We start from the raw sequence: 16,179 nt of genomic DNA, 5'->3' as shown, positions 1-16,179 counted from the left end.
CACCCTTGACCTCTCATTCACCCCCCACATCCAGTCTGTCTCAAAAATCAGCTGTCTCCATCTTAAAAAACATTGCCCCCATCCATCCCTTCCTAACACAAAATACCACTAAGGCTCTTGTTCATGCCCTCAATATCTCCCGATATTAGCCGGTCTCCCTCATACCCATCTTGCCCCTCTACAATCCTCTATGAATGCTGCTGCCAGACTTATCTCACCCATCACTTTACCCATCAGATCACCTCTCCCCTCTGTCAGTCTCCTCACTGGCTGTCCTTGGGCTTCCGGATTCATTTCAAAATCCTCACTCTAACTTTCAAAGCCGTTTATAGCGGTTCCCTTACATACATCTCCTCACTCATCTCTAAATACACTCCACACCGGTCTCTCCGCTCATCCGATGATCTCTGTTTGTCCTCTCCTGTGATCTCTACCTCTCATGGACGCTTGCAAGATTTCTCAAGAGCTGCCCCTATCCTCAGGAATGCCCTCCTCTGGACTATCCTTCTTCCCCCCTGCCCCCCCTCAAGACCCACTTTTTTAAGGACACCTATGAAATTACGCCCTATTGCCCGTCCTCCCATATTCCTTTAGCTCAAACTTCCTAGTCCCTCACCTGCCTTCAGACAATACTAGTGTGGCCGGTCTATCCCTATCAGTGGCACCTCTACCTCTTGTGTAATGCACCCCAACTCCTTCTACATTCTAAGATCGTTTGAGCCGGGCCCTCATCGCCTCTTGTTTCTGTAAGTCGAATTGTTATATTATTTACTACTTGTTATGTCCTGTCTACCCATTAAACTATCTCTTTTCTGTTGTTAAGTTGCTGATTGTTGTTGATTGGCTCAGACAGCCTCAAAACATTGATAAAATATGCTAATTTTGCCACCGTTTAAATATGTTCAAAACAATTACCCAATAAGATACTTATAAAAAATATATATAATGTGAGTGCCATATGTTTCTTATAAGCACCCCGAGTTAAAGGAGCCAGTGCATCACCCTATTGTTAAAGTCTGCGAAGGTGACAGTTTCCCTTTAAGACTAAGGAGCTTTTTTTATCAGTCTTTTGGTAGAAAACAGGGATGATATCAGCAGAAAATACAAGCATGTTTATCAATGTACAGGAATTACTTACAAGTCAAGGTACTTTTGTTTTGCAGCTTATTGCATGCTTTAGGTGCTACGATAAGTCAGTAAATTAACCCTATACCTTCTGCTTACATACCAGCCGCATTCACTGCCTTGACCCTTGCATGAAACAGCACTGTGGGTCACACAAGTAGATTGAAATCTGGCATTTTTACCCCCTGTGACTCCTCCTGCCTGCCTCACCCACCTCCGGCAGTACAAAGAATAACTCTAATTACCCTTTACACTCAGGGATTCAGTGCCCTGCACACCGGAGAGCTCACCTCCTATCCAGGTGAGTACTAAATCCAGACGTAATCATTTTATCTCCCTTTTTTTCCCCATAAAATGCCTTTTAATCAGATCTGGTAATGGAAAATTGGAAACTTTGTTACTTTATTTTCCAGGAACGTCGCCATATCACCTGCAGCGACAAACACAGTGCATGAAATAGATAGAAAAATACTGTAATTTCTCAAAGTTCTATAATATTTTATTGTATTTTCTATTTTTATATTAACCAATGCAGTGCAAGTCATCAGCGTGGACATGAGATCAGGGTCGATAAGACGTGTATTTTCTATTAGTCATTGAAGCTGGTACATTTCAGATTTAGATGTTAGGGTTCGACCGGTATACTGCATTAAAAGTGTATTTTACTATGAATTAGTTCAGCTCCCCAAATTAATATATAATACAAAGTTATCATATTTGCTTATTTCTCAACATTTTGAATGGTCATGGTTAGGGGTGTGTTGGGAGGCTTGGCTAGGAGGCAGGTCTTTACCGAGACTTATCGATTGTTATTTATGTATCAAAGGTAATATCTTTTAGAAGAAGAATGGATTTTATTCACACAATTTAATTTATAAATACATTTCCTGCTGTTTCTATACACATTATTGGGGGCTTTTAGGGCAGTAGAACCCTGCGATCCCCTCAAACATTCCGAGCTCCTAGAAAAGAGGGAGGAAAAATGTTCACAATGGATCTGGGCTTCAAAGAGAGATAATTTACTCCTAAAGAGGGATATTTAATAGGTATATGATTATTCTCCCAGTGTCCCAGTCACCAGTGGAAAAGTATCATGGACAGTGGTAGGAAGAATACAAGTTATGGGACAGCACTTCCAACATTTATTGCTCGCTACGCAGATATCGTAAATGTTGGAATTCCAGTATCTTAGCAACGAACTCTTTCAGGGCGTCTTCATTAGTCCGTCATAAATCAACATTAAAGGGACGCTCATGGAAAGGTTGTGGGCATTCTGTATAATTATATTCCGTTTCACGCACAGACAGAGGTTCGTTACTATATTATAGAGAGCGCAAAGGTTTTCCAATTTTTCACCAATTCCGAGTCGACCTTTTTTTCTTTCTATAAGGCGTATTCTACTCCAGATATGTTTTAATCACTCCTAACATTAAGACCACCATGTGTAATATGTGTATTGTTTCCTTGCATAGTTTAGGTCCTGCCAGCCGGAGAAACATGAAAATAGCAGTGATTGGACAGAGTCTGTTTGGCAGAGAAGTTTACAAGGAGCTTCTGAAGGAGGGACACCAGGTGGTTGGCGTGTTCACCATACCTGATAAAAATGGCAAACCAGATCCCCTGGGTGGGTTTTATTATTGAACTTGCATACTTTCGTTGTGATTTAAGGACATGTTTTCACCAATACTACCAAATTGAATTTAGAACTCTCAGAAACAGACAAGTGGATACATAGGCCAAGATTAATGGTAGCTTCTGAATGTCATAGGGTTCAGTAGACATCCTCTTGGGAAACAAAATTCTGGTGGTATGACATCACTGATGACTTTTTCAATCTGTGAGAAAGCAAGTGGCTTTTCCAGTGATAGCTGGAAGAGTAAGAACCTGAATATTTCGAGATAATCATGCTTTTTGTCTCAGATCAGATAACTATAGTCTCATTCAGCCCTGATTTACTTTTAACAGCTATAGAAGCAGAGAAGGATGGAGTTCCTGTGTTTAAGTTCACTCGCTGGAGGGTAAAGGGTCAGGCTATCCCCGAAGTGGTGGAAACATACAAGGCATTGAATGCAGAGTTGAACGTGCTTCCATTTTGCTCCCAGTTCATTCCTATGGAAGTTATTGATTGGCCCAAACATGGTTCCATCATCTATCATCCTTCCATCCTACCACGGCACAGAGGAGCTTCAGCAATTAACTGGTAAGTGGTACTGCTGTGTTACGGAAAATTAATGGAGGTCTCCTAACACACGCCACCAAACAAAGAACATCCAAATGGGATAGCCAAAAAAATCAAGATCAATTTGTGCTTGTTTTTCTTTCTATAAAACAATATGACTTTCAGGACTCTGATACAAGGGGACAAGATTGGGGGCTTCACCATATTCTGGGCTGATGATGGATTGGACACTGGGGACATTCTGCTACAGAGGGAGTGTGAAGTCCTTTCTGACGACACTGTCAACTCTTTGTACAACAGATTCCTCTTTCCCGAGGGTGTGAAAGGCATGGTGAGTCTTCAGATTTTCATTACTACAATAAATAAATACATAAAATAGCTGTAGACAAACTCCCATTCCTTCTCACCTGCGTCTGAAGAACTTTAGATATGTGAGCGTTGTACTTTATGCACAATAGTAACATTAGTTGTGTAATTGTAACAATCACTTTGTATATAGGCAGGTTGACCTCTTTATACTAAGACTGCTAACTGTCTATGAAATAAAGTACAACTCACAGAGCTGGAGACATATTATCAGAGCTAGAGAGACACTCAAGCCTAGATAATCATATAAACATATTATGAAATATACCAATACATCAAAGTTACTACAATATACTTGCCTGAGAAATATTTTAATATTATTATCTATTTATACAACAAGATGATATGTACATGGAACCTGTAAGTAAAGGAGTCACATGATCCACAGCTCTCTTTCTGGAAAGGTCTCAAATACAATTCCCATGGTCTCTTCTTTTCGTGGGTCTGTTGTCATACGATGCCCTATATGAATACCCATAGAGTCCGTCACATAAAATGTTTATTTGTGTTAATTCTAGGTGGAGGCTGTAAAGCTCATTGCCCAAGGTACCGCTCCAAAAATCCCTCAGCCCAAGGAAGGAGCCACCTATGACCCAATCCAGAAGAAAGAGAATGCCAAGGTGAACTTTGGGACACTCATAATGAATCCTCTCCTTTCACAAGACATGTCACAGTTGTTTTGTATACATTTTTAATTTCTGATGTTGAAGGAGATATAGGTACCCTATTTATGGTCAAAGTGGCAGCCCATGTACCTGGTTCTAGGTCACTCCAAAAACCTACCCAGGCCCACTACCCCAATGCAGAACCCACTCCTCGTTTCACATGGAAAGATGTACGTACTGTACTTATTTGTGTTGAATCAGCTTTTTTTTTGTTTTGGTTGTGCTGTTTTTTCTTTATGAGCAGATTAATTGGGATCAATCGGCGGAAGAAATACACAATTTTATCAGAGGGAATGACAAAGTGCCTGGAGCTTGGGCAGAGATTGATGGGATGGTCAGTATCTCAATCATGTCTAGGGCTGTCTTTTAATGAAAATGTTGTCCTCGTTGATACATTTCTACAGAGATTGACGTATGCATGTTAAAAAGCAAAAGAAATTAATTGCCCCAATTCAAGGGTTTCATATTTTTGGAATAATCTTTTTACATCTGATTGCTACTGTACGGCTTTAACGTGAATAAGTTGTACATGAATCAAAAGTTGTCCTTTTAAATTTGGCAAATGCCACCTTTCTTTTTATAATGCTTTTAAAGCACATTTTCTGTGTTTTCATGCAACATATTTGCACTATTACAGTGAATAATAGTTAATAAGTCTTTTTACTCCATCCCTTTGTACAGAACGTGACATTTTTTGGTTCCACTTTTACAAATAACGGCTTAGTTCCAGAAGGAGCTCCACTAGATATTCCTGGCGCATCTAAGCCTGCTCTGGTCACTAAAAGTGGGCTCGTACTCTTTGGGAATGATGGCAAAACGGTGAGTGGTTTGTTTAGTGAATTGTGTTCTTCAGAATACGGCACGTTAATCGTCTCACAGTCTGTCTGTCCTTCCACGTGAAGTTGAGTTTCACACATATTATACCTTCTAAAGCAAGGTTGGGAAACGTAAGTTTATGGCAAAACTATTTTTTTTTTTTTTTTTATGGGAAGGCGATATAAATTAAGTACAATTAGTTATGATATTTATTTGATGTTCCAAAGCTCACAGTGAAAAATATCCAGTTTGAAGACGGAAAGATGATCCCGGCCTCTCAGTACTTCAAATCTTCTGACAGTACCACCCTGCAGCTCACAGATGAGGAACAGGCTCTTTCTAAAGAATTACGGGTGAGAGGGCACTGAATGATTGATAGTTTCTGAAAGGTCTTCTTCTTCAACGTTGGTCTTTGGTTATCTTTTCTGGGTTGATAAAGATGCTGCTGTTCCAAAGCAAATTAAAGCTAAAAAAAAACCTAGGATGGGTTTGTGGAACGTTAATTAAATAATGTTAATAAAAGGCAGAGTAGAGTTCCAGTTAGAAAGACCTCTCTCTCTCTCTCTCTCATGAGTGAGGTCCCAAAATTAAGTTCTTTGAAAAGTCTGGGATATGTGATCACCCTACTCTTTTTCTTCACGTGACAGGCTGTGTGGGCACGGATCCTTACAAATGTCTCTGAGGTTGAAGACTCTACTGACTTCTTCAAAGCTGGAGCAGCTTCCATGGATGTTGTGAGGTGAGTCCTGCTTGTAAAAATCTGAGATTGATACAAGAGCTTGCAATCTTTACAATGTATCAACTGTGGCAGCGTAGCCTGGTTCTTCACAAGAAACGTCAGAATAAAAGTATAACGTGGTTTATTGTGGCTTTTCTTTAACCCCTTCAGTTTCCTATGGACGTACCGTTACGTCCAAAAAACGCATCCCAATAACCCCATATGGACGTACCAGTACGTCCCGCCCTTCTTGCAGAAGGCTGTCCCTTCTGGGTTGCGTCACTGCTGACGTCACCCGGAAAGGTTTTTACAGACCAAAAATGGCAAAATTGCTCTGGGACTTGAGGTAGCAAAAAGCCCTAGTATTGAAGGGGTTAAGGTACACAGTGCTGTGTTTCACAGTGATAAATAAACAAAACAAACCCTACTCCATCTTGGAGACTATCTACACAAAATATTCCCTAACCAACCAACTGCCCACAGCAAGTTAAACATACAGGCATTTTAAACAGTACCTTTTCCTCAGCGTCTTGGGGCCTCAGGCTTAACCGCCTCTCTCCCTGTTAATGCCTCCAAAGGCTGACCTTAAAACATTACAGTACAGGTTAACTTAATTCACTTGAAAGGGCTGACTTCCATCTATTAACCCCTTCATGCTGGGAATAGAGAGCGCTCCAACCTGCTACTGACATACAAAGCCTCTCTAACTTTGCCACACAACATAACAATGGGGTAGGATCAGAGGGAATGGAAACATATAATACATGAAAGCATTTTATGGCAGTATCCAATAAACAGACAAAGTAATATATAGGAATAATGGATACAAGGAACCAAATCTATACTTTAGAAGATAAACAGTCCATGTAACTAGTTACTCACGTAGCACAATGCCAAAAAATACTCCAGAAACTCTACTTTAATTGTATGTTCAGTGATGCGGTGTGAGAATTGAAATGCTTGTTTCAGACTGGTTGAAGAAGTGAAGCTCAAATGTGATGGATTGCAACTACAGAACGAAGATGTCTACATGGCTACCAAATTTGAGGAATTCATACAGATGCTAATTCGGCGCTTGAGAGGAGAGGACAAAGAAGAAGAGATCATTATAGATTATGTAAGTTCCGGTAAACTGATTAGTGGAGTGAGACTGTTTTTGGGTGCATCTTCTACTCCTTCACAATAGACATGTGGGTTTGGACTTCTGACACCAACCCTCTGGGAAGGTATCAGAGACATGGGAATATAGGAGGTGGCATAGGACCTTATTGAGATTTTTGCCACATGCAGAAGAAACATTTGTAGTGTTTTACTTATTAACATAAAATATATTTTTTTAATTGTTGAAATAATTGTATGAAAGATCTCAATATAAAATATAATGAAAAATATTTGCAATTTAAGGTTGGTATCTATAGAAATCGTTTAGATGGTTTTACTTTGTTTCCTCTGGTTATAAACAGACCTTGATCATTTTCAAGACACAACAAGCAGTTTCTGTCACAAAAGGGTTTACAAGTACAATGGTATTATTTCTTCCATCTAGAAAAAATGCTTTTTATGTGTTAGGTGGAGATGGGACTCAACAATATGACGATCAGAATGCCCCATCAGCTGTTCGTCAACGGCAAATTCATAGATGCAGAAGGTGGAAAAACATATGAGACCATTAATCCTACGGATGGTACAGTAAGTGTTGCCATGAATCAAAACAGGTTTTTGTACGATAGACAATGTATCCCCAACTAGGAATAGTAGACTTCAATAGCCAAGAAGATGTCCAGTTAGAATGTGGCTTTTAGGAAATGAGTGGCATTGGAAATCTAATATAATGCCCCATGGCTGAAAGGTCCATGACATTTTTTGGTGCCCAGGAGTCCTTGTCTCTATATTTTTGTTATTGTTCATACGGTAACTTAAATGTGTTTTTGGGGGTTTTGCCCCAGATTTGTTCAACCAACAGCAGTTAAATTATAACAATCAAGGGATTTTATATGGCACCCAAATAACCTTTAGGTGCTCTCAAAAAAGGATGAGTTGGCTTCTACCCATAAGAAGTTTTTATTGTGGAATGCTCACAAAAGGTGGAACTTAACAGTTCTAAGTCCAATGGAACGAGAGACCCAGCTGAGTGTAAAATCTTCTAGAGAAGAACAAACACAGATCTCTTACTTTGAAATTGACTGTAGCCAGTTAAAAAGTCACTATGGACTCCATTTGGCTAAATTCAGGAGCAATGGGACCATAGCCTCTATGTGATTAGTGATTAACCATAGGCAATGAATATATTCGGTATTCCCATTTAGAATTTTACATGTAAATATGAAAATAGTCAAACTCTGGAAAGTGGATTAAAGACATCGAGAAGCGTTGACTATGGGGGGTTTACTCTACTGATCTTTTTCTTCTAGGCCATCTGTAAGGTTTCGTTGGCTCAGGTTTCCGATATAGACAAAGCCGTTGAAGCAGCCAAGGAAGCCTTTGAAAATGGAGAATGGGGAAGAATGAACCCAAGGGATCGGGGCCGCCTGCTATACCGGTAAGATGTGTATTGTGTCTTGGGCAGTGTGCACTGCGTGAAGCTATGTACACATAGGTAACAATAATAACCGTTTATCAGCTACCCCTGTAATAAAATATACCTTAGTACTTTATAATTTGGAGGTGAATACTTAAATGAAAATACTTCTAAATAATTGTGTTTTATTTCTATTTTTTTAAGTAATATGAAAAATTAAACATGTGAGATCTCTATATAAAACTTAACTTTTATTCATACCTCAATTTACCCGGAGAGGGGAATTTAAGATTGTAAAAAGTTATTTTTATTATTTCTGTTTAGTCTTTTATATTAATTTTGTCTTTTGAGGCTTACCCCCTAGTGTACCTCTTTATATTGGTTATTTTCATGTCAATTTTTAGTTGTTGTAATGCTATATTACTACTAAATAAACAATATCATTAGCTGTGATTACTGTAAGAGGTGACATAAGGCTATATTTTTATTATTTGGTGAAATGTCCCTTACATTCTATTGTTGACTTGGCGTTCCACAAATAAAAATATTTCTAATACAGCAAGCGAGGTAAAAGTGGAATTACCCTGTAGGAGAGTCTACCGTTGGCCCAAACCCTGATTCTGTGTTCTAGACTGGCGGACCTTATGGAGCAGCACCAGGATGAACTGGCTACCATTGAATCCATAGACTCAGGGGCTGTCTATACATTGGCTTTGAAGACCCACGTAGGGATGTCCATCCAGACGTTCCGATACTTTGCAGGCTGGTGCGATAAAATCCAGGTGTGTTGCCTAATACCCCCCCAAATCCTACCAAAAACGAAGCTCTTTTTTGACGGTTCTTTATAATTTTCTAATCCATTAAATTAGCTGCGGTTCAATAATCCCAGCAATGGAAGAGATGATTCAATGAAGCACCCCTGATCAAGATGTACATTTATGAAGGTCAAGGGGACTTCACTTTTTTAGATGTTCCTACTTTTAACCCCTTAAGGACAATGGGCGGTCCCTAAACCCATTGAAAACAATGCATTTTGAGCCCGTACATGTACTTTGTCATTAAGGGGTTAAAAGGAAATTAGCATTAAATTGTACTGTCATTGTTCCGGGGAACAGTTCACATTTTTTTTTATTGTTTATTTTTATAATAGTATTGAGCCAGCCGGATAGTTATTTATGTAAAAATATTTCTCTGAATCATGGTGTTCTATCTGTGTTTTTGTGTCCAAGAGGCGGTATCTTGTTGTTTCCAGAATCTTGCCGGACATATTTTAAGATGAAGAATTTAATATATTTATTCTTGAAAGGGAGATCGATGTGAAATAAAAAATTCTTTGCATGGAAAAACATTTTAGGATTTTTGAAGCGGGTTTATATCCTTGTAAATTTGTCGGGGGGGGGTGTTCATCTTCAACAGTTATTGAAGTTTTTGTAGCATCCAGTTGGATTAACACTTAGAACATAACAAGCGAGTTTATATACATTTTGCAGGGCTCTACTATTCCAATCAATCAGGCCCGTCCCAATCGCAATCTGACATTTACCAAGAAAGAACCCATCGGGTGAGTCATTTGTATGGACTCTCGTGCATTGCATGGACATGTTCTAAGAGGACCTTATGAAAACAGGACTTAAACCCAAAGAGCGTAAAATTATCTGTAAATTGTGCTGACGTTTTGGGGTCTTATATAGCAATTTTTTAAATAGTAAAAGCTATCGCTCTGTGTGATGGTTTTAGTTCTCCCAATGTCCTGCAAAGTACATGATTCTTGTAACAGAACAGATGCCTGATGAATAATAATGTACCTGCCCATTCATCACAGAGTTTGTGGAATTATCATTCCCTGGAACTACCCACTCATGATGTTGGCGTGGAAAGCAGCTGCTTGTCTTGCGGCAGGGAACACAGTGGTACTGAAACCGGCGCAGGTAAGAAGAGGAGTGACAGTGCCTGCAATTCATTTCCAACTCAGTATAATTATTCAAAGCAATAATTCAGCGCATACCCAGTGAATCCCATTCAAAAAACACCTATTACATAAATACTGGGGATTCCGTCACACTATATGGCCATATATTTCTTCGTCCGCCATTACGTCAAAGTTTAACGAGTCCTGTCTAATTTTTCATGGCTATGTTGCTTACCAAGGAGCTCTATCAATGGCTTTCCATTTGAACCCAACCAGACTCTCATGCAATTAATGGTGTCTGGAGAAGGCTTTAAGTTGCTTGAGCGTCTCATTGGGTTAAAATGCAGGGCAAGCCCACTGCACAGTCCCAAAATTTAGATAGGGCTCGCCAAACTTGGGGTAATTTGACGCCATGATGGGCAAAGTAATATATGGCCATATAGTGTGTTTTTTTAATGGTATTGACTGGGTCTGCGGTGCTTGAAGAGATTGTTAATGGTATTCTTCTGTTTCAGGTGACCCCGCTAACTGCCCTCAAGTTTGCTGAATTATCATTGAAAGCAGGAATACCCAAAGGAGTAATTAATATCCTTCCTGGAGCAGGTAGGTCGGGGCATAATATTATGAAGTTTTGGGAGAAATCAGTTTTTATAAAAGGAAATACGAATGATGTATTTATTGTTTAATTGGTCATAATTAAGTAATCTCCTGATAAACCTTGGTACCCGTGATTCAGATTAAAGGATTAAAAATATTTTATGTAGAACTACTCAAAATAAACCATCTTTAGCATTGGAAGAATGAAAGCAAAAGTGATTTTGGGATCCTACCCACAGGGGCAAATTTTGATTAAATAAAAATGTTATCACGGAATAAGGCGTTTAGATGTCATTGGAATATCATGAAGAAAAGTATGAATGATCTACCCTTACCCTACTTATGTCTCTCGATCAGGCTCCCTCATTGGCCAGCGGCTTTCAGAGCATCCCGACGTGCGAAAAATTGGTTTTACCGGTTCCACTGGAATAGGAAAACATATCATGAAAAGGTGATACAGGAGTAATCTTAGATTAAAAAGCACCGAATATCCCCAGAACTAAAATAATATCCTAATGATTTCTGTATGTTTCCATATTGAAATATTTTTATATATTTTATATATATTATATTATATTTTATATATATTATGTATGCGTAGTGGCTGTATAGACTCTCTCTCAATGCAAAATGAATTAGTGAGCAGACCCCAAGGCAGTGAAGAACACAAAGAATGAATAAAGAATCGATTTCTCTTCTAGCTGCGCCCAAAGCAATGTAAAGAAAGTATCTCTGGAGTTGGGTGGGAAGTCTCCTCTCATCATCTTTAAGGACTGTGACCTGGACAAAGCCGTACGCATGGTGAGAAATCAATGTCCATAATATTATATATATACGTGTGCTTGCGACCCATAGGCACAAGGTTCTTTGTCTTGTTCTGGTAGGCATCTCTCTGGTTCAAAGTCTCGGTTTCACGTATTCCTTGTCCTCTTAATTCTGCTTTTTCTCAGGGAATGAGTTCCGTGTTCTTTAACAAGGGGGAAAACTGCATTGCTGCTGGACGCCTATTCCTTGAGGAATCAATCCACGATGAGTTTGTGAAGAGAGTGGTGAGTGCCCCATAAATAACTTGAAAATACTGAAACACTACATGGCCTTTCTACTTTCACCTGGATACTTTTGACATATTGCTAAGTGATGCATATAAAGCATGTTAAATAAACATATTATACAACTCCAGTGGCCCCTGAGGACTAAGACAGACATACATGTGCTGCAGAGTATTAACCTTTTTCCAACCAAGTTTCCATAGACACTGATTTCTCCAGCCAGATATCCCAATAGGATTAGGTGTTTGTGTCTGTAAATATTAACAGAAAACAGCTTCACCTTCTCAAGATAACGAGTACTGCCGTACCCCTTAAATATGAAAAGCACACCAAGGAACACGCAGGATCACATGATGGAAATACAGCTCCATGGCACACACGTTCCACCCATGTTCCAGTGTAAGTGATCCGTATTAAACATATATGTGCTCCCCTCTCTTACAGGTTGAAGAAGTAAAGAAGATGAAAATCGGAGACCCCTTGGACCGATCTACAGATCATGGACCACAGAACCACAAAGCCCACCTAGATAAACTGCTTGAATTTTGTCAAACTGGATTAAAAGAGGGGGCCACACTGGTGTATGGAGGGAAGCAAGTCCAGAGACCAGGCAAGCACCAGAAACTGAATAATTTAGATTTTTTTATCTGTAGTTTTTGGTTCTGTTTGGGTTAACGTGAGAATCACTTTAATGTGACCCAAAATACTATTTCACATATCACGACATATGCATCTTACCGCATATCAGTACCTTGGACCCCCCAGTTTAATAGGTTCTGTAATATCTGGGGTAGTTAATAAGGGAATTGTAGCATGGGGCAGGCACAAGGCTTTCCTGAACATAAGACAAGACCAAGGATGGAGTCATGCAGCAGGTAGTAAAATGGACAGACTGGATGTACTGCTCTTAAATGCCATCAGATTTGTTGTATTTAAACTTAAGGCCAGAATTGACTTTGGCTAATGCCAACCATGCTTGGCATGCTAGACATCCTAGCTCCCGGGCCGGCTTTACCTGACCTCAGGACCAGACGTTGCCAGTCCTCCCCTGATGAAAGAAGAGGACAGAGTCACAGAGAAGCTATAGTTTACTGGACCGGTGGATAGGCTTAACCCCTGGGACGCTTAGTACCAGTTCCTCTATGTCTTCAAGGAACTGTGTGGACAAGCCTCCTTGTCCTTGAAAGGTGCAGCTGAACCAGTTACTGTCTTCTCGTTAAAACCGTGTATTGCTTTTCAGGGTTTTTCTTTGAACCGACCGTATTTACAAATGTTACTGATGAGATGTTCATCGCCAAAGAGGAGTCATTTGGACCCGTTATGATTATATCCAAGTTCGAAGATGGGTAAGAAAAAGTCTACATGTTTCGTAGAGCTTCACATCCACCATTTTTTTTTTAACACATCTCGTTATGGTTGCACAAAAGAGGAGGTTACTGGGGGAAACTGGGCGCCACCAGCACAAGTGATTTTCAAGTAAATAAGTTGAAATGTATCTGTTTTTATTTTAAAAAAATAGACCAACTTTAGGCACTTTTCCACCCAAATAACCTTTTTATACATAAAGAGCAGTTCTGACCACAGCTGGTGTGGTGATATTGGTGAATTTATGGGAATGACGCTATGATCTTCCTTTTCAGGGATATTGATGGTGTTCTGAAGCGAGCAAATAACACTGAATTTGGTTTAGCATCTGGGGTGTTCACCAAGGACGTCGGCAAAGCCCTGTATGTCACCGAAAAGCTACAGGCTGGGACGGTCTTCGTCAATACCTACAACAAGACGGATGTGGCGGCCCCCTTCGGGGGATTTAAGCAGTCGGGATTTGGAAAGGACTTGGGTAAGAATTTGTATGAGGGTTGGGTAACCTCTTCCCCATCGCCCAAAAGCCAGAGGAAGGTATGACTGTACCCACGTTTAAGGTGGATGTGAGGTTTAAGTTGGATGCGATTGAATATTCCGTGACTTGTATTAGAATTCGCTTACTTGGGTGACAGAATGAGAAGCGGACACTAGGGGGCGCTGATTGCGAACGCATAGCTCAGCTGAGTGTGAGTAGACACCCGGCCCCGCCGTAACGGTGTTAAATATGTAATAACAGAACGCGGACACCCTGAACACTCATATAATGAAGCCCAGCGTGTTTAATACGTCCTGAGAACATGTCGCCTACTCTCTAAATAATGTCACCCTGAGACTCTCGGGGTATTAACCCTTTAATAGCCCATTGTGCAGATTTTATGTTTCAGCTCACCAAACGAAAACCTTGATTTAAAGATACACCTAATTGTGTCACCTGCATTCAAGCAGGGGTATCCACCATAACATCCTGAGAGCAAACGCATCCATTGGGAATCTTGGATATGATCACAGCGGTGTAGAATAGGAAGGAGTTCGGTCCATACTGTGTGACCCTGGGAATCTGCCCCTTTACCCTGAGATTAGGGCAAAAACCCTGAGATTTGGGGTCAACCAGGTGTACGAATTGCCCCCTGTCGTTTAAATGCCTTCTGTCGCGTATAAAGGTTAGTCGTGGATAACCCGATCTTTGCTCTCTGTTTGCGGTTTAGGTGAAGAAGCCCTTAATGAGTATTTAAAGACCAAGACTGTCACCATCGAATACTAGAGACACTCGACGGATCCCGGATGCAAAAAACCAAGATGGAAAAGTCTAGCCTCGTAACAAATACATCTTAATAATAAAAAGAGTGCTTTAAATAAATCTAGTGATGTTCGACAGAAAAACTGCACAGCAATAGGAAAGGAAATCCTTCCAGCTGCTTTTCATACCAGGGAATCCTATGGACCCCCCAATTCCCTCACATCTGTACCGACCGGGCGCCCCAATATCCTAACCCATTCCGTTTGGAAAATAATTATTTAAGCCCGAATGACACAAAAAGAAGACTGCAAAATAAGCTTTAAGACCTCAGAGGTCCCTTTTTTAGATGTTAGATGTTTTTTTTTTTATATGTTACTATCACAGATATCCCATCTGCAAAAAAAATAAAATACTCTGCATTCAAAAGTTCACTTTGATTTTAACCCGAAGGACGTTCCAAGTCGGATTCTCACCCGCGATGCATTTATGATTTCTGTTGTAATTGGTTTTTCTCTCTGTAATTTGTTGTATTTGTGCATTTTGTTTAAAGACCAATTATTTTACACCATCGAGCGACATCCTCTTCATTTCATTCTAACGCCGTAGCTTGGCGTGAGGGTCTCGTGGCGGCTCGGGATAAATTAACACCGAGTCGTTGGGAGATCAATTAAAAATTTAAACGGTTTTCCTTTTTCATCTATTTTTTTCGGATGGGGTTTGCTCCATAAAACCTTTGGGTTGAAGGTCATTTTGCATAAAGAAGTGATGGCGGGTGATCTATGCGTGTAATTATTCCGCACCGCGTCTCGCTGCGTGTATAGCGGCATCGAGTAAAATAATTGCTACGCCTTAATGTCTGTTTATTTCTGTCTCCTATTCGTTTGATTTTTCTAATTCATGATCTCAGGGCCATAGCGTTCTTACGCAGATTGTGGAGAAATCACCATGAAGTGGGGCAGGTTCTCAAGGTGTTAATCCAGAGGGTGAATTATTTGGCCCCTGAGCCTTGGTCATACCGGCATAGACAATATTATATTCCATTACGGAATAAACTGGGCAAGGGCCACAGCCATAACACCTAGGGGTCACTGCCATAACACCTATTGCCCATAACACAACAGTAATATAGTACCAGACAGACGGCTTTGTGTATTTGAAACCAACTATATATATATACCCAGGGGGGTGGGATGCAGCCCTCGGCCCCTCGCCCACCCCCAACGCCATGCCTTACCCATGAAATTGAGAAAATGCTGAGCGGACAGAAATTGAAGCCGGCCGAGAATGTGGCCCCAGCAGAGCAGCAGCTGTACGGTCTCGTTACTGTCACAGGCACTCCGAAGACCCCGCGTTCATAATTCATACATCGCTACAGAACCCTGCGTTCCCCTGGACAGCACCAAAAAATCCCACCAAATCACCCAGGTAACGTTTATTAACCTCTATTTGTAAGAATAATTAATTTAATTCATTTTCTATTTAAGCTTCTTTGCGTTTAATATATATATATATATATATATAAGCTTTAAAATATATGATATTACATGGAGTTAAGTTTTCTTAAGATGGGGGGGACTGGGGTGGAATAAGACCCACTTATTGAAAGCTTAAAATGCAGTGCTGTGGAAAAGTAAG

General features: G+C 40.2%; 1 protein-coding gene across 1 annotated transcript; it reads left to right on the top strand.

Moving 5' to 3' along the window:
• Window positions 1-1,245: 1,245 nt before the first annotated feature.
• ALDH1L1 (aldehyde dehydrogenase 1 family member L1) lies at window positions 1,246-15,229 on the top strand. The gene is made up of 23 exons (XM_053469450.1): window positions 1,246-1,426; window positions 2,603-2,749; window positions 3,091-3,325; window positions 3,470-3,635; window positions 4,189-4,290; window positions 4,580-4,669; window positions 5,017-5,154; window positions 5,379-5,504; window positions 5,799-5,890; window positions 6,839-6,986; window positions 7,439-7,558; window positions 8,281-8,408; window positions 9,019-9,169; window positions 9,878-9,948; window positions 10,210-10,315; window positions 10,812-10,899; window positions 11,251-11,344; window positions 11,595-11,694; window positions 11,844-11,942; window positions 12,387-12,552; window positions 13,183-13,288; window positions 13,583-13,782; window positions 14,513-15,229. The coding sequence occupies exons 2-23, from the start codon at window positions 2,623-2,625 to the stop codon at window positions 14,566-14,568; spliced, it is 2,709 nt and encodes a 902-aa protein (XP_053325425.1). The 5' UTR covers window positions 1,246-1,426; window positions 2,603-2,622; the 3' UTR covers window positions 14,569-15,229.
• The last annotated feature ends 950 nt before the right edge of the window (window positions 15,230-16,179 follow it).

This window comes from Spea bombifrons, chromosome 6, assembly GCF_027358695.1.
Source record: "Spea bombifrons isolate aSpeBom1 chromosome 6, aSpeBom1.2.pri, whole genome shotgun sequence".
Classification (NCBI taxonomy): Eukaryota; Metazoa; Chordata; class Amphibia; order Anura; family Pelobatidae; genus Spea; species Spea bombifrons.
The sequence above is the reverse complement of the archived record's forward strand: the minus strand, read 5'-3'. Positions and strand labels throughout refer to the sequence as shown.